The sequence below is a fragment of the Jaculus jaculus genome, chromosome X (genome assembly GCF_020740685.1).
Source record: "Jaculus jaculus isolate mJacJac1 chromosome X, mJacJac1.mat.Y.cur, whole genome shotgun sequence".
NCBI lineage: Eukaryota > Metazoa > Chordata > Mammalia > Rodentia > Dipodidae > Jaculus > Jaculus jaculus.
The window spans coordinates 151273515-151299677 of NC_059125.1; the positions used below are offsets into that span (position 1 = coordinate 151273515).

At 56.9% G+C, this 26163-nt stretch overlaps 2 protein-coding genes across 3 annotated transcripts in view; both read left to right on the forward strand.

Annotated features, from left to right (window-relative positions):
- Positions 1-1550: 1550 nt before the first annotated feature.
- Positions 1551-17578, forward strand: Bgn (biglycan). Of its 2 annotated transcripts, XM_045140580.1 has the most exons (9): positions 1551-1569; positions 5070-5187; positions 12854-13102; positions 13490-13602; positions 14074-14287; positions 14785-14895; positions 15010-15103; positions 15272-15410; positions 16424-17578. In XM_045140580.1, the coding sequence occupies exons 3-9, from the start codon at positions 12865-12867 to the stop codon at positions 16619-16621; spliced, it is 1107 nt and encodes a 368-aa protein (XP_044996515.1). In that variant the 5' UTR covers positions 1551-1569; positions 5070-5187; positions 12854-12864; the 3' UTR covers positions 16622-17578. The 2 variants fall into 2 exon arrangements, with proteins under 2 accessions (XP_044996515.1, XP_004672117.1); XM_004672060.2 differs by lacking the exon at positions 1551-1569 and having other exon boundaries at positions 5051-5187.
- Positions 17579-24861: 7283 nt separating this feature from the next.
- The window catches only part of Atp2b3 (ATPase plasma membrane Ca2+ transporting 3), a 75538-nt gene continuing 74236 nt past the window's right edge, over positions 24862-26163 (forward strand). Inside the window, 1 exon segment of the mRNA XM_045140703.1 lies at positions 24862-24944. The gene's annotated coding sequence lies outside the window, so the exon portion shown is untranslated.

The following is a 26163-nucleotide window of genomic DNA, read 5'->3' on the forward strand; positions in this document are numbered from 1 at the left end:
ATTAAAAGCGGCTTTGGGGGCTGGTTTTAGGGGATCCAGGGGTCCCCACTTCAGTAGTTGCAGAAAGCAGCTTGGGACACAGCCACTTCCTCCGTGAGCCCTCCCTGCCCCTTCGGTGTCTGTGTATCCTTGTCCCGTTGTCACCTTGCTTCTGCAGTCATGGCTTTGCTCATGGTCCAGCAGCATGCACACTCTATGGAGACCCACCAGTACCCACTGAACTCATACTTAGCTCACTGAGTTCTCAGGTCTTCCCTGGGCCTCTCCGGCCCATCTGGAAGCCAGGCATTGGCCTGTCCCTTGCACTGTCAGGAGAGATGGGAAGAGCCCTGTGAGGAGCCTAGCTTCAAGAAGTAGCCGCCTTCCAGGCTGGCTGGATACACTGAGGAAGGCAGACAGAAAGAGGCTAGAAAAGCCCCAGAAAGGGGACTGGCACGGCAGCCCTGAAGCCCAGGCCCAGGTAGTCCTTTCCAGGCCCCAAAGACTCACTGGCCAAGCATCTGGATTTTCTGCAGCTGCCAGCTCTGTAGGGGGTATATTCTAGGCTCCCAGGCCCTGTCCTTTGGGGACTCAAACCCAAATCCAGTACTTTATGCACACACGGAGCCGAGTTCTCACAGCCTGGCCTCTGGGTGCCCTGCACCTCCCCCTCTAGCTTTGAAGCCTGGGCACAAACAGCTGCAGGCCAGCTGTAGGACAGGCAACAGCTGACGCCAGGCCCTTCTCTGCACAGGCTGGGGGGGGGGGGGCAACTGGCTGAAATTCTCTTGCCTGGGGGACAAGACCTCTTCTCTTCCCATCCCCCTTCCTCTTTGGCCCTTCTGCAAGATACGGACCCTTCTGTGTGCCCTGTGCCTTAACCTCCTGCAGACCCCTGACATGGGTTTTTTTCCCCTTGGGTACACTGGGGGAATCATTGCCTGCTGATGAATGGACGGCTGACGGCTTGGATCCCAGAGCCAGAAGCATGGCCCGAACTGGATGCCCAGGCAGTGCAGGTGGCCATGGAAGATGACCATAGCAGAATAGCTACCCCCGGCAACAACACTGCTCGGGTTTTGCCCTCCTCACCCAACTGAGGGCCTGGATTTCTCACATTCTTGGCTCTAGCCAGCAAAAGAAGGGGTGTCCCAAGCTATAAGGCAAGCCAGGCAAGGCAGGCTGGCGCCAGCAGGAGAGCCTAACCCTCTCGAGGCCTCTGGAGAAATGTCCAAGCTAGAGCTCTAGGAGCCTGTTGGGGTGGCCTAGAGTCACGCAGGCATGTGCTGCAGGATGCTGGGGTCTGCCTTCTTTGCCCCTTCTGCTGGCTGCCACTGGTTCCTGGGGAGCTAAGACAGCTGTGTGGTTGCCTCCTCTTCTGAAGTCCTGGGGGCCTCAGGAAATGCCTGTTCTTCCTTCCTGCCTTGCCCCCCACCTGACCTCCCCCTGCCTCCTCCCAGGCGTGGGAGGCCTGAGGGCAACAGACTGCTGCTGGGACTGCTGGCCAGCGAGGACGGATGATCCCAGCCCCGCTACAGCTGGGCTCCAGGTTGCTCCTGGCCTCTGAGGAGAGAGCTGAGGCCTGGGGAGGTAAGCCAGAGGAGGAGAGGGGCAGGCTTAAGTACTGAGGTGCTGCCTGGCTGGGCTGGGAGTGGCCCCCAAATTAGAGGGCCAGGCCAAGTGACTCAGTGGGCCCTGGGCTGGGCATGCAGTTACAGCTTATTGCAGACTGCAAACCACAGACACAAGGACCTTTCAGGCACAAGAACCATATTTATGGAAGTACTGCTCTGGACCTATTCCCCATCTTCAAGGACGAGCCCCCAGGTGTGCAGTGTGCCCCTCTCTAGCCCTCATGCAGACTGTCACCTCCTTACTTCCCAAAGTTCCCTTGAGGAAGGGAGACAGGCTGGTTTACTGCTCAGCCCCCCTCCTTACCTCAAGACACCCCCTCTCCACAGTTCCCCTTGCCTTCTGCAAGACGAAGGCCCTCTCTGTCTGTAATGGTCTGCTCACTGCTCATAGCCCCTCCACGACGCCTTCCAGAGCCTCTGATGTTACATGTGGCCTTTTCATAGCACTTGGAGGCCAGATGGGGAGTCATAGCAGCACCCTCCTGCCATCCCTCTGTCCCCTGCCCATTATCTCCAGGGTGTTTCTCACTCTTGGGGCTCTTGGAGGCCTTGAGTAACAACCCCCAGAGCAGTGCAGACCAAAAATAACAAGTGCCGTATTCTGCAAGGTACTAGGGGATAAGTGCCTGGGGCAGTGGGCATGTCTTCTGTTTTCCTTTTTTTTTTTTTGTTTGTTTTTTGTTTTTTCGAGGTAGGGTCTCACTCTGGCTCAGGCTGACCTGGAATTCACTATGTAGTCTCAAGGTGGCCTCGAACTCACGGCGATCCTCCTACCTCTGCCTCCCGAGTGCTGGGATTAAAGGCGTGCGCCACCACGCCCTGCTCCTGTTTTCCTTTTTAAAAGAAAAGGTGTTGACTGACCAGGGTAGCACATACCTGTAATCTTCCCATTTGGGAGGTAGAGGCAGAAGGATCAGGAGTTCAAGGTCATCCTTACTGAAATATACTTGCTGGAGGCCAGCCTCTGCTAGTTCCAGGTCAGCCAGGGCTACACATGAGACCCTATCTCAGGAAGAGATGGAGAGGAGAGGAGAGGAGAGGAGAGGAGGGGAGGGGAGGGGAGGGGAGGGGAGGGGAGGGGAGGGGAGGGGAGGGGAGGGGAGGGTCGAGGAGAGGAGAGGAGAGGAGAGGAGAGGAGAGGTTTCATAAACTATAGTTTGCCCACTTAAGAGGAACAGCTCACTATAGTTTTTATCCATTATATTCAGGGTCATGTAAGCATCGCCTCTAAAGGAAAACCCATATATTTAGCAATCACCCCTTTATGCCTCTGTTCCCACCCATCTGCCGTCTGTCTTTGCAAATGGCCTATTCTGGATATTTCACAGGAACAGGCCAGACACAATGTGGCCTTTTGCCATTGGCTGTTCTCTCTCTGAGCAGAATGTTCCACATGTGCCTTGGACCCTCTTCAGCGTTCACTGCCTCTGCCCCTGGTCTCTGCTCACATGCTTAGCATGAATATGCATCTGGGTCCAAATCCACTGAGAAACAGGGCCAGTGATGCAGCACTCTGTAAAGGAGCGTAGGTTTCACGAGGCTCCAGAGCGTTCGGGACTTGACTCTGTCAGTGGGCAGGTACGGTTGAACGTGAGTCCAGCAAAGAACAGAAGTCAAGTCTGGGAGCAACTCGTCATCAGATCACTTGCCTAGCATGCACAAAACCCTGGCCCCATCTCTAGCACTTCAAAGACAAAAGGGAAAGAGAGAGAAAAAAAAAGAAAGACCTAGAAGGCATGGACCAAGCTAGGCATGATGGAGCACTCCATGCCTTAATCTTATAACTTAGGTACTCAGGAGACAGAAGCAGGAGGATCAGGAGTTCAAGGCCAGCTTCAGTTACATAGTAGTTGAATATAAGCTTTGGCTACATGAGAGCCTGTCTCCAATACAATCACACACACACACACACACACACACACACACACACTCAGAATCAATAGCCTCAGCATGCAGAGTGTGCCCTTCAATCTTCCCGTCCTGCCCATGGAATCCAGAAGAACTCAGGGATCCCAACCCACAACCCACATCCTGTTTCTCTGGGTGGCACAAGAGAAGCTTCTTGCAGGCAGGCACCACAACCTGGTTCTGGGCTGATGCTGGCTGTCATCAAGCTCCTCACAGGAGCCTCGTGGTGGTCCTCACCGCTCACCCTACCCTCTTTCCCATGGGCCCCCAGCTCTCTCCCTCCCCTCCCTCTGCCTCTGCCGGTCCAAGATCATTCTTTCTTTTCTTTTCTTTTTTCTTTTTGTTTTTGGAGGCAGGGTCTCACTCTGGCCCAGGCTGACCTGAAATTCACTATGGAGTCTCAGGGTGGCCTCGAACTCACAGTGATCCTCCTACCTCTGCCTCCCGAGTGCTGGGATTAAAAGTGCGCCACCACGCCTGGCTCGAGATCATTCTATCACATGCAGTTCTCTTGTTTTCTCTTCTCTACTCTTGGTCCCCAATTCCTTCTGCTTCAGTCTCTACCTCCAACACTTCTGCATCTAGGAAGCTACTCTGGTACAGGAAGGGCGGGACATCACTAGATAGGTAGGAGGCGTTACAGTAGGTAACAGGGCCCACTTGGGCCCTCAGGCTTGGGTAGGTTGGCTCAGTTAAGCCCTGGAAGTGCCCCCCCACAATACAGTGGCTATCGCATCCTGGGGGGTGTCATAGAGCTTGAGCAAGAGGATGACAGGCTGGGTTCCTCTTCTCTGAATCAGCTTTGCCGCCACAGTTCTCTAACGCCTCAGGGAGGTAAACCAAAGACAGCGCCAGAATCTGAGGACCCTCTTACTATCATGTTACACAGACAATACCAGGGTACTTTTGAAAGGAGGAAAGGGCAGCAAGAGCGAGGGTTTACAGAGACCCTGCGAACCTAGATCAAGCCCTTCCAGAAGCCTCTGCTACTTCTCTGATCCCAGAAACCATCTCCCTGTTTCAGGCTGGGAGAGGAGCTTCTGGGTGGAATTAGGACAGAATTCCAGGGCCACTCACTGGCCTTAGCAGTCTGAGGCCACCTCCCCCTCATCTCCCTCTCAGCTTCTTCTGCCTGGCAACGTGCCAGCACGCACCTCAGTGTCCCCATCTGGGCAGTGGAAAGTTTGACAGATACCAAGGGTCCTCGAGCGAGTGTGTGTGTGTGTGTGTGTGTGTGTGTGTGTGTGTGTGTGTGTGTCCTTTCGAAGTGTGCCTGAGGCGAGGGCCAGGGGTGGGGGGCGCGAGGGGGAGCTACGCTGCATAGCCAAGCCGTCTACAAGAAAATTGCTCCCTTTGAAGCTGCCAGGGGGGCGGGAAGCCTGCCCCCTCCCTCCCCGTCACCCTCCCTCCTTCTTCGCTCCACCAGCCCCCTCTCTCCTTGCCTCCCTCCCCGCCCCCTCCCCGTCATCCCCTCCCTGTTGGCCCGCCCGCCCAGCCTTTAGCCTCCCTCCCACCGCCTCTGTCTCCCTCTCTCCACGAACTGCCCAGGAGTGAGCAGCTGCTCCCGGTCGGCCCTTTGGCCCTGCCCTACGGACAGACACACGGACGGCCTGACATCCTAGCCCACCAACTAGCCAGCCTGCACCTGGCTGCTTCCCCTCCCCAGGTAGGGCCCGATCGCCAGCTCCACACTTTGCTTCCACACAGGCCTCAACGGTCTCCTTCTGCCTATGCTGTCCCCTCACCAAGCCAGAGATGGGGTGGGGGGGCAGCCCTATTGCCCACCCCCCCAGCCCTTGCTGCCTCTACTGCCCTAGCCTGTGGCTCTGCTGTCTTAGTGTCTTTGGCTTCCCTACTCCCTTACTACCCTCCTTAGCTCCAGGGGTACCCATGGATTCCCAAGATACTTGCGCCAGCCTCCTGGTCTGTACCCCTTCATCGCCACCCTGTGGCCCCCTTGGTCCTTGTCCCATTTCTGCCTCCTCTCCACCCTCTTCCTGGTGTCTTTTCCCACCCTTTCCTCTCCCTCTCCTCTGACCTCACTCTCTGCTAAGCTCGTCCTTGCCTGGCCTCTAGGGGGTGGGGTGGGGGGGCTTCCCCTTGCTTGCAGTCCAGAGCATCGCTGAGGCAGGATTGGGTCGCTGGCCCTCTGGCTCTACTCTCAGCCCTGTCCCTTCACTGAATGTTCCAGGCACACCCTCCACTCCCGCTAGCCTCACTCTGCCTGCTCAGCCTTTCTCAGGGGGCTTGGCGCCTGGCCGGGTCAGGGAGGATGGGGGTGCATGCATAGCTCAGCTCCGGCACAGTGCCCCGCTGCCTGGGCTAGTGCTTGGCGTGGGCTTGGGTTCCCAGGCACGCCCCAGGCACCCTGCCCGGATATTCCTCACTCACCACAGGCTAATGCCTCTCCTGAGCTAGTTTGTGGGTCCACGAAGCCCCAGCTGCAGGAGTCCTGGGTGGCCTGCCTGGGTGCCTGAGTCCTCTCTGCCCCAGACCCTCGAGTCCAGATACAGAATGGGCAGAGGGCAAGGGGGAAGAGAAAATACAGACAAGTGTGCCATGTTCCCAGGGACGGATATGGCTTGGGGTCTCCCAAAAGACACAGGAGAGGAATCAGGAGAGAAAGGGCCATCTGGGCTTCCGCCACATGCACCCTGGAAGGTTGGGACACCCCATCTCTGCTCTGTGGGTGGGGTCAGACTCCTATATACCCAGAGCAGGAGACCTGATGCCATGTAGGGCAGAGCCACAGGTGAGGCAAGCTGGGAAGATCTCCTTCAGGCTAGGGGCATTGTGCTCTCCTAGCCTCCCAGGCGCCCTGGATCCCATCCTCAAGAGCTAATAATGTCTCTGTGTCTTATCCCATTCTGGCCTGTCAACTCTCTGCTGTCCAGTGACTGGGATTGAGACAAACTTCCTAAGTTCCAAGAAGGTTCAAGGGACTGCATCCAAGGTGACATGTATTTGCCTGCACCACCCATACCCTGAGAGATGGCTGGCAGGCAGACAGTCAGGCAGTTCCTTGTGTAGAACACATGGTCATGTGTGGCTACCACGGGCCAGACAGAGGAAGCGTTTGAGGGCAGGCTTGGGCGACTGAAATGACAGGAAGACATGGGGCTGCCTCCAAGCCAGTGGGGCTGGACAGCGGGAGCAGCCTGTGAGCCAAGGAGAAGAAAGGGTTCCATGGCCAGCTGGGCGCAGTAGCCCACCTTCCTGGGCCCCTCGTACACTAGCATGCACCCCTTCAGCCCCAAAGACCCAGGTCTCACACTGCTTCTGCACCCTGCCCAGAGCAGGGCCTGTAACCCCACCGTGTGTTGTGTGTGCAGGGAATCTGGACTGGCTAGTTTCAGGAGCCCAGCGGAGACAAGGTGGTGTCAGCCCCTGACCATCATGCAGGTGACTTGTTAGCACTGGCCCAAACCTCTCCTCAGTCCTTCTGAAGCTCTGGACTGTTGGGGAATCACAGTGGGGAAGGGTAAGAGGAAATGGGGTGCTTTCAAGATAAGAAACGCTTCCTTTGGCAACATTCTGGAGCCACTCAAACAGGCCATAGTGTGTCCCTTAAGTGGCAATGTGGAGTTCCAAGAAGAAAGATTTGTAATGAAGCGACGCTTGACAGTTTGCACTGACAGCCTTCTCCCAAGGAATTCTGAGTCCTTGTCACCTTGTGTGGGGATAGAATAGGGTGGGAACTCTACTTCAGTGTCCTTGCTGCCTGGGTGCAGCCACCGGGCCCTCTCCTGTAGAAACAATGTGGCACAGGTCTGTCCCAGGAGTCATTTGTCCTTGATTCCTTCCTCGCCTGTCAATTCCACTGACTATTATGGAGGTCTCCCCATGCCCACCATGACTTCCTCTTCCTCTTTGCTCCCAGATATCCCATCCACCTTCCAGACTGGTCCCCACAATCCTAGTAGCAGCCTCTTCTCATGTACCCCAGGTCTACTGGTTCTATGGAGATGCACTAAAACAGGGCTTCACTTATACCAAGAGGCTAGGGTGTTAGTGGCTCTCCCCACACACCAGCCATGGATGGTCCAAAGTTTGCATGGTGGGCATGGGCCTCTTCTGAAGGCAAGCAAACTTGGGGACCAGTTGGCTCTGTGCACCAGGTCCTGGGGAAGTCCACATTGTCCCTCCATCCCCAAGGATCTCCTGTCCTCTTGTGCTCAGACATACTGGAATCAGGGGGTCAAGGGCTACACACCACACCTTAGTCACCCGTAGATACCTTTCTGCAAATCTCCTAGTGGGGGTGGAGGGGGAGAAGAGGGGATGTGGTTCACAGATGCCCCATGCTCAGACCCTTCTTCAACCTTCCAGAAAGAACCAGCTGCCCCCCCCCCAGGTTCTCAGGGAAAGACCAGGACTTGCCAGGCCACCTCCTCTGGGGGTGGGTTTCTCTGACCCACTTCCAGGCCAATAAGTCCCATCCCTGACTTGGAGCTCATAGCCAGAAGCTCTGGGGTTCCTTGGATATTTTGGGGACTCTTAAGTATCCACTCCCTCCCCCACAATACTGTTTGCCTTCTTCTCCCTCTGTATTGCTCTGAGTAAGGACATTCCCGTGGGCATCAGGGGATGCCAGGCTATAAGGAAGCACCTGACCCCCCGGAATCCAGTGGCCTTGAGGGGGGACTAAAGATGGACATACATCCAGGCTTTCCTGGCTAGCAACCCAGGCACTAATCCCACCCTAGCCAGAGTCCCTGGCAGAGAGCTGAGCACATGATAATGTGGGAAAGGCTGCAGGAAACTCAGACCCTGTTGCTTCATTGCTCTCATTCCCCAAGAGTGGGGCTTGGCAAGAGCACTTAGATAACAAAGACATCCCAGCTTAACAATTTCCTCCCTGTATCGACTTGGACAAGAGTTTTGGGCAAACTTTATGAGCCTCAGTTTACCCCTTCATCGAATTCAAAAGCATAGCTATATTCTTACGGTCAACAAGGATGGGGTAGGTAAATAAATCACTTTAGTCTCGTGCCCTGCCATTCCAAGGTAGCAGCATCTTCCATGTTCTTGGAAGATTCTAGCACGTGGTGAGTGGGAGTCAGCTTTTGTCGGTGAATGGGAGGAGAAGGGCACATGGGCCAGTCAGGGGCAAAGGGACCAGGTAACCTGATATCTCCAGCTGGTCATGGTCATCCGCTGCCTGACTCCTTTCCAGAAGTTTCTCAGCACAGTAGAGGATGGAAGGCACCTCCACATATCCTCATGGCCAGTCCTTTGCAGTCTGTGGCACCTCCACGGCTGTACGGCCTTCTCAAGTGTCCAGCGGCTTTGGTGGTGCCAGAGGCACTGCCCTGGCTGCCCAAAGTTGGGCTTTGCTCCTCTTGCCACACTTAGGGTATGTTAGGTGATGGCCATGGGTTTAGGGTGTGGCACAGGTACAGATGCAGTGAGCCTCAGGGTCTCCCTCCAACTCCCTCACCCCCCATACACACAAAAAACCACATACACATGCATGAGTGCTCACAAGCAGATACACCAGCCTGTTAGCAGTTTTGTGGGCAGCACACATCTCTTTTCTCTGACTGACACTCACACTCCAGGCAGGGTGGGCTTGAAGGGCAGCAAGGGAGCAGGCTGACTGTCAGCAGAGGGGAGGGGACACCTAGTGTCACTTGCCTCTCCCTAAAACCCCTCTTCACCCACATTGTCTCAAGGGCCCAGCAGGACTGGGTGGAAGAGGGCACACTTATTGGAGTTCAGGTAGGGGTGCTCTGTGTGGCCCAATGCCCTAGGAGGAGGCTGTTGAGACTGTGCCTGGCGTCTGCTCCTTGGCAACTGCCAGCCCTACATCTGCAGGCAAGCTCCCAGGGCTTGCCAGACCTCAAGTCTTGCCCCCGCCACCCTTGGCCAAGCCTGAATGCCTGGCATGGCCCCTCCATGTTCCCTGAGACTGCCAACACGTCCTGCTGAGCCGTGGCCTGGAGCAATGTGCGTGGAGGACTGTGCTGGCTTTCAGAGTAGCAGACAAGGAGGGCCCTATTGGGGTGGTGGCACAGGCTTTAGGAAGCCCAGTCTCTTCCCTCGCTCACACCTGCGGTCGCCAAGCCCAGCTCACCACGGTGACCACTTTTTGCCTTTCCTCTGAGAAGGCAGCCTTGAGCAGACTCAGAGCTTGTTTTTATGGGGTTTAAAGACATGTTCAGGAAGGTCAACAAAGGAAAACTGAGGCCTGAGGCTCTGATGGTGGAGATGGGAGGGACTTGCTATAGGTCTCAGGATGTGTTGATGGAAGACTGCTTTCAACTGCAGCCTTGTCACCTCCTCTGGGTGTGTGTGATGGGGCGCGGAGGGGGGGGCAGTATGACTGTCTGAGGCACCTCCCCCTCCCGCCTCCACCATCATCAGATCAGGGATTCCTCCCCTCTGGATTCCCTGCATTACCCGGTTGTGAGTCCAGAGTCTGTCCCTAGCCACCCGTCCATGGCCCAAGCTGGGCTGGGCCCTGGAGCTGAGTGGGCAGAAAACTTGGGAGGAATTTCTCTAGGCTTCAGTTTTCTCATCCATAAAGTGGAACTATTACCAGTACTGGCACCCAAGATGCCTTCCTTCTGGTCCCCCTGACTTGCTGGGATCCCTCACGGTCATCTGGGTCTTGTTTGCCCCATCTCCCGCAGAGCTGGGGTACCAAGCAGAGTGCCAGGCTCCGAGCGGAAATGAGGGCTGTGCTGGGCAACCTGCCCAACCCCCATCCCTCTAGCCATGAGTCCTGGAAAACCAGCCAAACCCTGTCCTGCCTCCAACACAGGGCCCTGAGTCTCCCATGCCAGGATGAGCCAGGCCTCTTTCTATACACCCATCTCAGCCCCTGAGGGATGCCCACACTTACTGTGGCATCATGCATACCTTCTCTGAACTTCCCTATAAGGACCTTGCCATCCCCAAGCCTGGTCTTATGAACCCACCTGGGGCCCCAATGGCCTCAGTTCCTGTATGTCTCCTCCCTGCCACCCAAAACAGGCCATGGTGTCTATGGAGGGTCACCGTGCCCTGAGCATCTGAAGGCACACAGGACTTCTTGGGAGACACCTTGCCCAGGCAGAGGTACCCTGTGGAGACCGCCAGGCCTCTGTGGGAATCCCAGGGCTCTGGGTTGGCCATGGACAGATGGCTCCCTGCCCCACCAATTCTTCCCATCCACACACACCTCCACCATGGGCATGACCAGGCCCAATTGCCACACCCCCACCTGTCCAGGTGGTCCGTGGGTCCCACGACTTCCTGGGACTAAATTGGATAGGCATTCCAGCCTTAATCCAGCCCTGTAAGGCAGATGCTTTGGCAGAGGTGGTAGGCAGGGAGGCTGATGACACAGAGGGGTGGAGCCAGCACTTGGCCCTCCCTCTTCCCTCCCTCTCCACACAGCCCCCGTGGTCCATCTGCCCTGGGCAAAGGCCCTGCCCTGCTCTAGAGGATCCCAGGTGAAGAGGAACGTGGGAACAGTACTTCAATAGGCAACAGGGCGCTTTCTAGCCACTCAGGGGCCAAGACCTTAGGAGCTTCTCTTGGTTGCGCCGAGCCATCGTGGTGCGAGCAGGCCTGGGGTATGCCTGTAACATTTCGAGGCTGCTTGGAAGGAGTAAGGAGGGCTGAACAATGTCCCAGCAGAGGGCTTCTTATGACCTCAGGGCGCATCACCAAGTTCACTTTGGCAATGTGAAAGGGAAACTGAGCCAAGCTTTGGGCTACGTCCCCCACTTTGTTGCGCAAAACCTTCAAGGCGCAGAAAGGCTGCTGCGTTCCCTCCTGGGAGCAGCTGCGGCTCCGACCTCGACGCTGGCTCCTCTGTCCACAGGGATGGGTAGGAGACAGCACAGGCCACCTGAGCTGCTAGAAGCATCTGTGAATGTGTAAGTCCCTCAGAGTGCTGAAGCAATACCACAGGACCAGCCTTCTCCTGGGATTGATGGCAAATGGATGTGCAATTCTCGTGCCCTGACCTAGCCAAGCCAGGAGGCACGCCCCTGCCCACTTAACTGCTGATGGCAAGGACCCCAAAGCAGAGTACCCTAGCAGCCAGCCCAGCTCCAGTGATAACTAGGCTTCCCTACAGCCTCCAGCAGTTGGACTCAGGGAGCTTACCTAAACCCAGCTGGAGCCCCAAACAGCCATTCACCTAGTCAAGATGGTCTCCTTGGGCTGCGGCTGCTTTGAGTCTGCTGGAGGCTGGGCGCAGATGCACAGATGCACCCAGGCAACTCCAGCTACCCAAGCCTGGGAGGCAAGCAGAGCCAACATGGATTCCCCATTTAGCAGATGGGGAGAGGAGGCCAAGTCAGAACCTGAGCCTTTGCCAGGGAGTCAGGTGAAGGGAACAGAAGAGACTGGGGCTCTGGCCTTTTCCTGTAAGCCACTCTGCAGCCTAGCTCTGGCCTAGGCCAGGGTCTGATGCTGGAGGAAGAGGCAGATGTGAGCACTGGGCAGGGGAGCAGGCTCAGGCAAGGCAGTGCAGAGCAGCGTCTCCACCCCCACCCCACTGTCTCAGCCTGGGGGGCCTCCCAACAAGCCTGATCCTGCCCTGCCACCCTGGAAGCAGCCTGCCCCCTTTGGGATCCTTTCCAGGATGCCAGGGCCATGGGCACAAAGGAAGGGCAGGAGCAGGTCTGGGAGCCCTGCGCTCTGGACCAAGGTCCTGGGGGATGAGATGAGGGGAGGCCAGGCAGGATTCTGGGGCCCTAGCCCTCAGGACCAGTGCTTGGAGCTGCCATGGCCTTGGAGGATGTTCCTCCCCATTCTCCCTGCGGCCTGCCTGCCTCCCTTGTGCCTTGACCTCTGGATCTTCTCACAGCAACGTGGGCGCTGCGGAGGGGATGACTCATGGCTGCCCAGCTAAACTAATCACATCCAAATTGCCCTGAGTCTGGAGCATTCACTCTCAAGAGGGGTTGGCAGGGTGGCCTGTGGGGGACCAATGACTGGGTTTGCTGGACACCTCTTCCAATTAGCCTCAGTGACCCCCACCTCAAGGCAGTGAGGCAGGCTCTGGCTGACTCAGTAGTGGGTTGGGGGGCACAACCCTGCACTAATTGGCAAGATAGTTCATTGCTCAATGAAAGTAACTCCTGCCAGGAAGGGGAAGGGAATGGAAAGAGGCACCCTCCTGGCCAGGGAATCCTTCCTGGTACCTGTTGCCCATACCTCTTCCCTCTACTGCCTCCTACCTTAAAGCGGCGAGGGGTGGGGACACCATGCCACCACATGCTCCCACCACTACCGCCAGCAGCAGCCATTGTCGCCGGGGAGACTGAGAGGAGAAAGGTGCCAGAGGGTGAGGCTGGAGCTGACTGCTGGCCCTCCTCATCCTTGACTCCCAGGCACAGCCACCATGCGGCCCCTGTGGTTCCTTGCGATACTGCTGGCCCTGAGCCAGGCCCTGCCCTTTGAGCAGAAGGGCTTTTGGGACTTCGCCCTGGACGACGGACTCATGATGAACGATGAAGAGGCTTCCGGCGCTGACACGACCTCCGGCGTCCCCGACCTGGACTCGGTCACACCCACCTTCAGTGCCATGTGTCCTTTTGGCTGCCACTGCCACCTGCGGGTTGTTCAGTGCTCTGACTTGGGTCAGTCCCTGGGCAGATGGGATGGGAGTGGTCAGAGAGGCCCAGCCTGGGGGCCCCTACTAAAGGGGACACGTGGCTGTCCTGTGGGGAGGGGTGGGGACGGGAAGAGTCCCCGTGGGCTGAGGGATCATGAGATGAGTGTGTGAAAGAGTCCAGCAAGTGATGCGTGAGCAGGGTCTGCAAGCTACGGAGCAGATACCCATTAGTGGTACAGTGTCCAGCACATTCCCCAGAGATGAGAGAAGAGATGTGTGGGTCCCTGAGGAAAGCCTTGAGCAGGAGCACGTGTGTGTGTGTGTGTGTGTGTGTGTGTACACTAGCCTGTGAGCATGGGCCTTCACACACTGGGTGAATCATGCTTATGCTGGCAATGGTGCTGGTTCTCAGGTCTGAAGACTGTGCCCAAAGAAGTCTCGCCCGACACCACGCTCCTGGACCTGCAGAACAATGACATCGCTGAGCTCCGCAAAGATGATTTCAAAGGCCTCCAACACCTCTACGTAAGCCCACTCCCACTTTGCCCTTTCTGAGCATGTAGGAAGAGCTGCAAAGTCTGTGTCTGGGACATGCACCCAGATGAGGATTTCTCATATGTGGAGACAGATGAGAGGGCCTGCGGCCCCATGGAGTCCTGCCATAGGTCCAGAGCTGGCGAGGTAGTGGAGTTCCCAAGGCTATGGGTCATGCACGTGAGTGCAGAACAAGATCAGGCAGGTTGGTCCCTTTCTGACTAAAGATTCCGCGTGGTTCTGGCTCCTCTCGGCAATACAGCGTATGCTAGGCAGCAATAGAATTCCTAGGGCTCTCTGCCCTGCACCCTGCCCGCAAGCAGACCGACTTCCTTAAGGTCAGCTGGGCTCAGACATCTCTCAAGTGCCATCAGCTATGAGCTCAGGAGGCAGAGGATGGGGGAGAAAGGAGATAGGGTTGGAGAGCTGAGGCCTTCACCTCAGTCTCCTACCCTGCCTCAGGCTCTGGTCCTAGTGAACAACAAGATCTCCAAGATCCATGAGAAGGCCTTCAGCCCTCTGCGGAACCTGCAGAGACTTTACATCTCCAAGAACCACCTGGTGGAGATCCCCCCCAACCTACCCAGCTCCCTGGTGGAGCTGCGCATCCACGACAACCGCATTCGCAAAGTGCCCAAGGGCGTGTTCAGCGGGCTCCGGAACATGAACTGTATAGGTGAGTGTGCCCTGGCAGTGGCACCGCAGTACCAGACAGAGAGGGGACCTCTGTGAGTCAGAGCTTTCCTTGGCTGGCATTTGCAGCCAGAGACAGGAGCCCTGCTTTGGGGCCTCACAGAATGTCCCTGGTGTTTGCTTGGGGGGCGTGGTGAAAAGCTTTAAAGTTTCCTTTGAAGAGTTTAAAAAGTCAGGTGTGCTTCTGGGTAATCAGTGTGGCTAAAGGGAGAGCGCAAGACCCCTGGTCCGGCAGAGAGGAGGGGGAGGGCAATGGAGCACCAGGGCTAGCAAGAGCGCCTGGGCAGTTTCCTGGCAGTGCACAACTCTCAGTCTGGAGCAGCTGGAGGTTGTAATGAGCTGGGAAATTCGCGAGCTGCCTCTGGGAGAAGATGGGAGCAGCCAGTGCTTGGCGGGGCCCGTCCAGGAAAGGGCCAGGTTCTGGTGGTATGAGAAATGTGGATAGCTGGCTCCAGGGCTGACAGGGTCTCTCTCCTCTAGAGATGGGTGGAAACCCTCTGGAGAACAGTGGCTTTGAACCTGGAGCCTTTGATGGCCTGAAGCTCAACTACCTGCGTGTCTCAGAAGCCAAACTCACTGGCGTCCCCAAAGGTAGGACCAGGAGCACCAGCGGGAGGGTGTGCCCACTGACCTCGAGTAGGCCCCTAGGCCCCTGCTTTGTCCTGACCCCTGGGCTCAGCTCCCATCATACTCTCTTCTGGGCAGATCTCCCCGAGACCTTGAATGAACTCCATCTGGACCATAACAAGATCCAAGCTATCGAGCTGGAAGACCTGCTCCGCTACTCCAAGCTGTACAGGTGGGGCTGGGGCAGACCCGGGAACTGGGGGCGCTGGCAGCCACGCAGAGAAGTGAGGCATAGCGAGGTGGCCAAGTCCTCGCGGTTCCTAGTCCCAGGGTTTTCCTCTCGCTCGCAGGGCCCTCCTCTCCTCCAGACTCTGAGGCCCTCTTCTACCTCCATCTGCAGGCTAGGCCTGGGCCACAACCAGATCCGGATGATCGAGAACGGGAGCCTGAGCTTCCTGCCCACCCTGCGAGAGCTTCACCTGGACAACAACAAGCTGTCCCGGGTGCCTGCCGGCCTCCCGGACCTCAAGCTTCTCCAGGTGAGAGCCTGCTCCCCAAGGCTGGATGGGGGTGCAGCACCCGTCCCTGCGACACCCGACTCCCTGACCCTCCTTTCCAGGGACCCGAGTTAGAAAGCAGGAGAGGACCTGGACTCCTCTCCAGGTCACAAATCTCATCCCAGAAGGAACACTGCACTAAACAGTGAGGCCATATGACAACTCCATGGGTCAGACCTCTTGGGGGGGGGGGTCTCCTCTCTGGCTTAGCTTCCAGGCACATGGGGAAAGTTGGTCTTGCCCAGCTTTGCTCTGGAGCTCGACTTCTTCCCCAGTCCCATTTCCACGACGGACAAGTACTACTATCCTCAACAAGGGCAAGCAGGATTCCTAAGGCGGCTCGGCCCATGCCATGCTGAGAGCGCCCTCTAGTGGCCAGCGACCTTCCTACCACCAGTGTGCTCCTAGCATAGCTTCCTGGGCCTCTGGTCCCCATCAGGGATCTGGGGGAGTCGAGGTGCAGTTACAGGTCGAGTGCCCCTGCAGACTGGAATAGAAAATCACTCCGAAGGGTCTTGCTCTCCTCATACCACACAGAGCTCCAGAGTGACAGGTGCATCACTGGGGGCAGGCTGGGCACTCAGGGACCCTCTATCTTTCCCACAAAGACTTCAGGCCGTGATCTGTTTTTGCTTCCTACTCCACCCATCTGTCCCAACTTCCCACACACCATGCCTGAGCCCCTCATTCTGTCCCTGGTCACACCCCAATCGTGGCCAACATCTATGAACATATTCAAGCCTCAGTTTCCTCCTTCTAACCATGGAAAGAATCATGAATTGGCTCTCAAAGTGTGGTGTAGCTGTACAATAGTGAAACGACATTGGGAAATGGCCAATGGGGCACAGAATAAAGGCAGGCCCAACCCCTCCTCTATTTGCCCTCCATTTTGCCCACAACACACATCATCCACCCAGGCTGGGACGAGACTGGGAAGGGTGGTCTGTGGCACTGTGCCTGGACAGCAAGCCATGGCCGCATCCCTCTGCCTCCAGGTGGTCTACCTGCACTCCAACAACATAACCAAGGTGGGTGTCAACGACTTCTGCCCCATGGGCTTCGGCGTCAAGCGGGCCTACTACAATGGCATCAGCCTCTTCAACAACCCTGTGCCCTACTGGGAGGTGCAGCCAGCTACCTTCCGCTGCGTCACCGACCGCCTGGCCATCCAGTTTGGCAACTATAAGAAGTAGAGTCAGTGGGAGCCACCGTGGTGGCCTTGATGTGGATCTCTGAGGAACACAGCCAGGTGTCCCAGAGGGGAAGGAAAGGCAAGGAACTAAAGCCCCACACCTTTGCTCCGTCACCCCATCTCACTGCCCCACTGCAGCCTCTCCCTGGCTCCCAAGCATGCACATGGGCACAAGGCCTGACTGCCTCACCTGCTCCCCTCAGCTTCTGAAGTGCACCACGCACCCACCACGGCTCCTCTTTAAAGCTTCCTCAGATGTCTGAGGCCCTGGGTCTGTTGGCACGGATGGGGAAAGCAAACTGCCATGGCCACTGGTCTTCCTCTTCCTCATCCACTTGCAGCCTTCTAGCTGCCTCGGGCTCTGTGTGCTGCCCTTGGCCTCTCGTGCCCCCTCTTTGGAAAGTTCACCACCTGTCTATCGCCACACCTGGCTCTGCTGGTCCCTTGACCAGTCCCCTCGGAACACTATTTCGCTTCTTGACACTTTTTTCCCTTCTGGACTTGCTGTCTGTCTCTTGTTTCTCTCCCTCTCCCTCTCTCTCTCTCTATCCCTCTCCCTCCCTCTCTCTCTCCCTCTCTTCCTCTCTCTTTCTCCCTACTGCCCCAGGCTGCCTCTGATTTCTGCCTCACAGATTCCTGCCCAGCACAGGGGTAGCTGCCTCCCTGGCTACCCTGTCCAGCACTTGTCCCTAGTACTGACTTGCCCAGCACTTGTCCCTAGTCCACTGTCAATGGGAGGAGGTAGTAACTTCCTACCCCCCAGGAGAGGCGTGGCAGGCCACCAGAGTCCCCAGAACCAGTTTGCATTGGCCCCTGCCCTCTCCCCCAAGATGGCTAAGTGTCTCTCTCTCACCCACCAGTCCCTGCTGTGGTGGAGGGTGAGCAGTCTCCCCCAGCTGAAGGAGTGCTGCTTCTTAAGTTGGTTGTATTTCAATTAAAGAAACACTGTGCAATATGATTCTGTGTGCCACGGCTTTTGTCCTGACCCTGGGTATTGAGCAGAGGCAAGGGGCGAGGGGCCTCTTCTGGCCACCTCACGGGCCTTGCCTCTGCAGCCCCTCAGAGCCCTTATATTCCTCTCTTTTGCTGTTCCTGCCCTCAGAAAATGGTCCTTCTCACCCTGGGGTCTAGAGCTGAGAAAGGAAGACCCAAGGGACTAGGCAGAAGGCTTGGGAACTGACTGCTTCCCCCTCATTTCTAGATCCTTCTGTTGCTCCAGCTGTTCTTAGGGTGAGCTCCAGAAGCAAGCTACAAGTAATGTGGCATCTGTCCTCCCAGAGTGGAACCAGACTGGACCCTCATCCTTCCGGGAGGGTGCCTTAACTTCCAAGAAGGGCCCTGTCTGCCTGCCTTGGTAGAATTGGGGGCTCCTAGTAATGCCAGAGCCCAGTGAGTCCAGACCATGCCGAGCACCTGTGATAACACTTGGGAAAGAGCAGGGCAATGTGCTGGCATCCTAGACTAATCTGGCTTGCCTCCCCACCTAGCACCCCATTGGGGTGCCAGGCAAGCTGAGGGCAGGCTGCAGGATTGGACTCAGGGACGCTCCAGCTCAGGATGCCTGCTCCCTGGGGGACAAGTGGCCCTGCAACAGCACAGCCCTTGTGGGCTGAGGTGAGCCCAGGCTGTGTTCAGCTCACGGGAGCTGGAACTTCGTTCCATGGCCGTGGACAGCCAGCAAAATCGCAGCAGCCAGAGCCCAAAGAGTGGCGGCCCAGGAGGAGAGTAGCCAAAGGCACAGTGTGTAGCTCCTCACACGCAGCCATAGTCTTACGCCTGGCCTGGCTCCCAGCGTCCCTAGGTTTCTCCTTTTGGGGATGGGAGGCGCCACTCTGTGTGGTGACCCAGCGATAGAATGTCACCCAGCAGCATCATAGCACTATTCTGGGGCATGTGCTCCACAGCCTGGCAATCTCTGCTGAGCTAGGCAGGCACAGGGCAAGGGCACTGGCCAGGGGCCAGGAGTCAGGGCCTTGGTCGGTCCCTTTGCTGGTGGGAAGGAGGGGCAGCCAGTGCTGGGGCCTTGCTCGAGACAGAAAGCTGGAGTCTTCAAGGTGTTCCTCTGGGAGAAGGTGGGGAAGGGGGTTCATCTCTGTGGGTCCCCCTGTCCTCCTTTCTTGTCTTCTCCCAGGCTGTTCCCCGTCCCTTTGGCCTGGAAACTTCACAAGGCCGTTTTCTGTATGTTTCAGCTCAAAAGTCCAGTGAGGCCATATGGCTGCCACAAGCTCCCGGGACAGGCATTACACAGGTGGCAAGAGCAGACAATGGGCCCCACAGGCAGCGGCCACACTGTCTGCACCAGAAGCTGGAAGAGGTCACAGGCAGGAGCCCCTGAGACCGAGGATCATGGGAGAAGGTGGACTCCATTTCCAATAGTTCTGGCCACCATGCTCAGAGGAATTCCATTGCTTCACCTTGAAAGATTGAGTGCTTTTGAATCATTAGATAATGAGTTGCAACAAAAGTCACACTGAAGCCAGGTGCAGTGCACTTTTGGAATTCCATCCCTTCGAAGGCAAAGGTATGAGGGTCAGGAGTACATGGGCAGCCTCTACTACATGAGTCTGTGTTTCAATCACCTGCCGCCACACGCACACAGACCCACAGTAACGTCGAGAACCCTGTGTAAGCCGACAGCCCATAATCACTTTCTTCGGGTTGGAACGTAGGGTTATGCCCTGAGCCCCAGCTTTGGTGACAGGAACCTCCAGGGTGGTATGGCTGTGGGACACTGGGAAAGGTGGGGCACAGGAGTCAAATTCCAGCAGGGACCAGCTGAGCAGCCATCAGACCAATGTGGACACACACCAATGTGTGTGCAAAGACACATGCAATGACATATGGATGCACACATGAGCACACACACACTGGTGTGTGTGTGTACACATGAACATGCACACAAACATATAAGCACATGTGCACAGAGAGAAGCACATGAACACAAACATGGGCACACAGCCACGTGCTAAAATATGCATGCGCAAACATGTATGCACGCACACATGCACATAAAATGTGTGTGGGGGCAGAAACAAGCTACACATGTGTGCATACAACTGGAGGCAACACAAACATGCACACTAACAATACATAATGGGCAGACCCACGCATGTGTACATAAACATGCATAGAGCAAGCACAAACTTACATTCACGCACTTGCACACAGAGAAACACACGAGTGCACAAAACCACCGAGAAGTACACGGGAATTCATGTCACGAAAGAGGCTGACTTGGGGAGGGTTGTTCTGTGAGTGCTGTGACCGCCAAGGAGCAGGCTTTGGGAGGGGGGCGTGGGGCTAGGATCAAGGAGATTTCTGAGCACTTACTGCAAGTCAGGTGCCTTTGCATATGGTGGGTCACAGCTGGAGCCTAAGCCAAATCCACTGCTTGGGTTTAAACAAGTCAGAGCTTGTAGAAGGGGCAGCTGTCCAGGCTTCATGGGCCAGGGCTTAGACTGGAGCAGGGCCCCTGGTGAGACAATCCCTCCTTGAGGGGCCTGAAGGGGCCTGTGGGGCCTGGGAGCAGCGGCAACAGGAATGTTCCAAGGGTACGGGACAGTGTTCCTCCATCACTGTTCCCCTCCAAGTTCTGTTCCCTGGGTCCTGTCTGCCCTTTATTTCCTTTGGCTTCTGGGAAGGGTCTGCACACCTTAGGGTCCTGGACACTGAGCTCACCCCAAGGCTAGAGCATGTGATGGTGCTCACAACATCACTGTGGTGGAAGAGCTGTGGAGATGGCTACATGGTTAAAGGTGCTTGCTTGTAAAGCCTGGAGGCCCTGGATTCAATTCCCCTACCACCCATGCAAAGTGTCTGGCATTCTTGTGCAGTGGAAGAGACCCTGGTGCACATGCGCACACACAAAGCCTAGCTTCCCAGAGCTTCTGCGTATGGGGTGTGTTGAGGCCAAGCAGACTGGAGCGGGCTATGAAGAACAGCACAGCTTGGTGATCAGCTTGGAAGTTGGTATGAGGATTCTAGAGTTGCTCGGTCAAATGACCACAGGTGGCTTAAAACAGCAGAATTGATTCCTTCATGGTTCTAGGGGTCAAGTGCTAACAAGGTGGTATTCCCCCTGGAGATGTGGCAGAATGCTTCCTGCCTCTTGCAGTTCCTGGCACTCCGTGGCTTGTGGCTGCATCACTGAGCCTCTGTTGTGTGGGGGAAATGGCTCTTTGCATCCCTCTTAGCAAGAAACGATCTTTGCACACAGGAGCATCCGTCCAGTTCATGGTCCTTCAATTAGTCACATTCCTGAAGACTTGCTTTTTCAAATAAGGCCCCACTCCAGTGTGGGAGTGAGAATGAAGAAAGCTCTTTGATCATTTTCAACCTGCTCAAGGCTATACGCAGGTATTGATTTGGGGGCCCCGGAGCCTTGGACAGGGCTGTGATGTCATTCAGGAGAGAGTGCAGATAGGGGAGAGGATGGGGCAGAGCTCACCAGACCAGGGAATTGCTATTCCAAGGGCAGCTGTGGCAACCATATCAGGTGGCAGAAGGGAAGTTGGGCATGGACCAGAGGCCAAAGAAAATCCCGTGGCTAGCTACAGGGTCCACAGAGAGGAGGTGCCTGATGGTAAGGTGGTGGCTGAAGTTGGGGAGTGAGTGCTGGAGAAGGCTGGAAGCAGATACTGAGAGTAGACTTTGGGCATAAAGAAGCCAGGCTGGAGGGTATGTTGCTTCCTGTGAGGAGAGCTAAGCCAAGAACATGTTACTCAGAAGGAAATGACCAGGATCAAAGCCTAGGTCCCTGGAGTGTCAGGCGTGAGCACAGTGGGACAGGGATGGAATCAAGAGCAAAGGAGAAGGGCAGGGGAGGAGTCCTCATCTGGGCATCTCTGGGGTTTATTCCTCAAAGCTTTCCAATACAGAAGATAGACAGGGCTTAGTGTAAGGAAGAACTTTCTAGCAAAGTTCTTACAGATGGAAGAACCAACCAAGATAGGCTGGCAGTGAGCAAAGACCACCAGGGACAGTGGCAGAGTTGCCAGGGCTGGGCCCTCCTTTCTGGCCCCAGAAATACCAAGCAAATAGAACCATGCAAAGGAGGCCGTTAGCTATTTGCAGACCACGATTTGTTGGGAAGATCTCCATGACAGCCTGCTCCCTCTCCATCCAGCCCTAGCCGCTCATCAGGAAGTTGGCCAGGCCAGCCTTGGGCAAGGCCTTAGAGGCAAAGGAGCATCATGGGTTCCCCTCTCCACACCAACTTGCTTCCCCGCCTGATGAGAGAATGCCTGTGGCTAGCTGCTGAACATGGCTTCCGGGAGCTATAGCGAGTAGGGATTGATCCTCAATGATACCAGTTCCCCTGTGTATATGGCCACCAGCCACCAGTTAAATGCACATGCCCCCACGGATAACCAGTATGTCCCAGCAGTCTCTTCTATTCTGGCAGCCACGTAAGGTCCCTAAGTAGGTGCTATCTCCCCTGTGTCCTCTCAGACCCCATCTCCTCACACACCCCTTTACTGGGTGTCCTGCCCTATTCTGCTGAAAGGGTGAGCAATAGTTAAGGACTTTATACTTAGCTAGGGTGCACCTATGCCCAAGGGAGACCCCTTTAGGGCCACCAAGCAGCTTGCTCCTTTGCTCCTCAATCCAGGGACTGGTATAAAAGGGCAATGACCTCAGGGAGTCTACTGTGAGCGGGGCAGGGCCACGAAGGGGACCCAGCCGGACAAGTTACAAGTTGGGGTGGGGAGTTCATGGCTCCAGGACAGGTTCCTGTGATCTTAGCTCCTCCCTACCACCTCCAGTGCCATTTCCTAACTTGTTCCAGGTGACATTTGGAAGCCCCTGAGCTCCCATTTGCCCATCAGAAATATAGGATAATAAGAAGAGCCATTGGGAGGTGGCCGGGGTTGGGGCCAGTACCCCACTAGGTACCTCAGGAAAGTCAAACCTGGCCTCCACTTTTGCTTTCTCGATTCTGGACAGTGGGAAGCCACAAGGTGTGCCAAGGGGGACCAACAGTGGCCCTACATTCTAAGGAGCCAGCTGCTGATGCCCTTGACTCCAGGGTAGCCTTGGGATCTCCAGCAAAGGCTAGTGGTACTAGGTTGGGCCTGTTTGCCTGAGGCAGGGGACTCTCTCTCTCTCAGGGAAAGCCCCACTTTCTGGAATGGAATGGAAGAGGGAGGGGGAGAGTTGTGTGAACATGTGCGGACGTGAGTGTGAGAGCATGAGTGTGATTAGACAGTGGATGAGTATACATGAATAACTGCATGTGTGAGTCCCCACATGTGAATACGTACGTGCGTGTGTGTGTGTGTGACAGCATGTGATTATGAATCGCTAAGCATGTATGGGTGAATGGACCTGGACCAGCTTACACGAGTGTGAAAGGATATGTGTGCAGGACCTGCTGTGAGTGTGAGCACATGACTGCGTGTGTCCGATCAGTGTAGCTATGAGCGAGCGTGGGAGTGTGTTAGATGACTGTGGGGTAGAAGGGATGTGAGTGTACATGTTGGTGGGGGATCATGTGAAGGCGTGTGCTGATGACGACGGGATGTGAATGTGCACGGATAGGATTAGGTGGACTGTGAGTGACCACTTGGGCAGGGTGTGTAGGATGAGTCTGGGACTGAGCATGTGATTGGCTGTTGGATGAGTGCAGGGGGTGAGTAATCACATGAGTGCCTGTGTAAGATGAGGCGCCAGTGACCCTGTGAGTAGTTGTGCGGCATGGGTAATCATGTAAGTGTGCATACTGGGTGAGTGTGGGAGTGGGTGAGCACGCGAGTGTGTATATGAGCACGGGTGGGCATGTGTGTGTCGGTGAGGGGGTGTGGGTAAGCATGGGTAAGCATGGCTTGATGAGTGTGCCGGGTGTATGGAGTTTGCCTGTGCTGAGAAGTGCCTGGCTTGGCCCTGACTTTCTGGACCCCTAGATCTCACAGGTTTTCCACAGAATCAGCTGCTTCCCATGGGAAGTGCTAGCTGTGAGGGTTGCGACAGTCCCCTGGCCTGGTGTGTGTGTTGGGGGGACCATAAAAGTGTCTTCCTGACTTTTAGGTAGGTTCTGGAACTTTGACAGCCCCTCAAAGAGGCCTTGTGTAAGCCCCCAGAATCATTGACAACCCTCAGTGACCCCAATGGTGTGGGTACATCACACTGACCGGTGGTCATCACCGCATCCATAGCACCAGCTCCAACCTGGTGCATAAGGCCCCCAAGGCCGGCTCCGGGCTTCTCCCTCCCTCTTCCACAACTTGAACAAGGTGCCACAACTTGATCTCAGATTTGGAACTTTGCTGTCCTAAACCTCAGCCTCCTTCTGCAACCCTCTCCCCCCCCCCCCACAGACCACAGCAAAGGCCAATCTGGGGTCAGAGGCACTGCTGTCCCTTGCAGCTGGGAAGACGAATAGCAGCTCCCCTCTGGAGGTCCAAGGACACACCCTTGAGATGGCTGCCCACATGGGCGCCCAGTGTTCTTTAGTCGGAGCCAAGTAGGCGTCTGTACTAAGGTTGCTCACTTGTGTCCACAGTGTATCCCTAGGTGTCCACTTGTGTGCAATCTCCTCACCACCACCACCGTGTCCTCCCCACTCCACCATGGCCTGTATAATGGTGGTCACCTGATAACATTTAGGGGTCACAGACTGAAACTCTTGTTGTAAGCTTTGGCTTCCCCGGGGAAAAGTTTGGCGGTCTGCAGTCCCAACCCTTAGCAAGCACTTTCTGATGGCCACCCACCACCTGAACCCACCCAGAGCCCAGGGACCTCAAGCTACAAGTCAGCTCCAACCCCCATGGGCAGAGGGTCTTGAGAGGCAGGGCACCCTGGTGTCCCAGTTGCATGCTGGTGGGAGGGGGGGTCTCTGCACTGGCAGCTACACTGCCCCCAGTTTCCAACCACGCCCACCGCTACTCTGCCAGCGTCCTGGGGGGGGCAATGCCAGGCTAGGAGGAGCTGGCATCCCTTCATATCCTGGGGACAGAAGGGCAGGCGCACACGGGGCGTAAGACTCCTGGAGCACCTTGTCCCCTGCGCCGGTTCACCGGTGCACCGCCCCCCCTTCTCCTCGCGCTCCCTCCCTCCCCACCCCCTCCCTCCCTCCCTCCGCGCTCAGAGCTGCGGCTGGAGTCGAGCGCGCCGCGTCGCCCGCTGCCGCCGCCGGTGCGGAGCGTGGGGAGCACTCGGCCACAGCCCTCGCCTGCCGCGGAGGGTCCTGCTCCGCGCTGCTGGCTAGGCCGCCCCGTGCCCGGGCCTTTCCGTCCTTGGAGCGGATTGTTGCCCGCCGGGCGCCCTCCCGCAGCGTCAGCAACAGCCGGAGCCGAGGCCGCGGTGGCGGCTGTGCCCATGCCGGGGTAAGTGGTGCCCGGGGCGCACGGGCGCAGAAGGGGTGGGCGCGGGGGCGAGAAGGCGGCCCAGCAGGTGGCGCGGCGGCAGGTGTGGGGGGGGGGGGACACAGGTCCCCGCCCAAGGCACCTGCGCCTCACAACCGGGCCTGCATGTCCTTGCGGCACCAAGAGCGCGCGTCACCCCAGGGCCCCTGGGCCGGTGGACAGCGCCCTGCACCCGCACCCTGCGCCCCGCATCCCGCGCGCACGCGCATCTGCGTCTGGGGAACAAGGCCGCTGGGGGCTGCGGGCCGGGGCTTGGGGCAGGCACGACGCGGGGCGCGGGGCCTGGGCCCGGAGTCTGGAGGGTACGCACACACGCACCATCCCAGAGCGTCGAGGCGCCCCCTCCCCCCTGCGCCCTCGCCCTATGCCAGCCTCCCCTAACATGTTCCTGCACTATCTGCTGCACGCCCACATAGCTGCCCGACCGACCCCGCCGCTAGCATGGCCAGTGCCGCTGGGAAGCGGCGGGCGACACTTGAACGAGTCCCTCTCTTCTCTGGGTCTGCTGCTGCTTTCCCTCCTCACCTGTGTGACCTTGGCCAGAGGGCTTCTGTGTGAAGGGAGTTGGAGGCTCCAGTGTTGCGTTCTGGAATGTGGAGCCACTGGAGGTATCTCCAGGAGCCCGGGAGGACCTTCTCCTCTCTCTGTGACATGGTCTCCTTCCCCTGTGGGCCACCAGAGGAGGAGACAGAAAGCAGAGTGAGGGGGCTCAGGAGCCAGGGAGGAACGCTTGCACTGAGGGCCCCGGGCTGCAGGCTGGGGGCCGGTAGTGTGAGCAACCCCCTCTCACTCTCCTGCTGCAAGGCAGACGCGGCCAGGTCCGCCCCCGCCCCCCAAACTGAATGCTTTCAACTCCAGAGCTAGATGTTGAGTGAGACCACTGTACCGGCCACAGCTGGGGCCTTGGAGCTCTGACCTAAAGAGGGTCCCTACCTGCTGCAGAGTCAAGTCTTCACCCTGACCTCCTCTAGCTCCCTACAAGGATGGCCCCTGCACACACCCTATCTCCCATCGCTCTGGGCCCTAGCTGCCAGGCCTTTACCCCCCCCACCCCCCTAGTCTGGGATGGTCTTAAGGCAAGGACTTGGCTCTTAATCTGCATGGGCTGCTCAAGTGCCTGGCACAGGCCTGCCAGAGTGGGCACTTGGTTTCTGTGTGGCACATTCATGACCTTGACCCC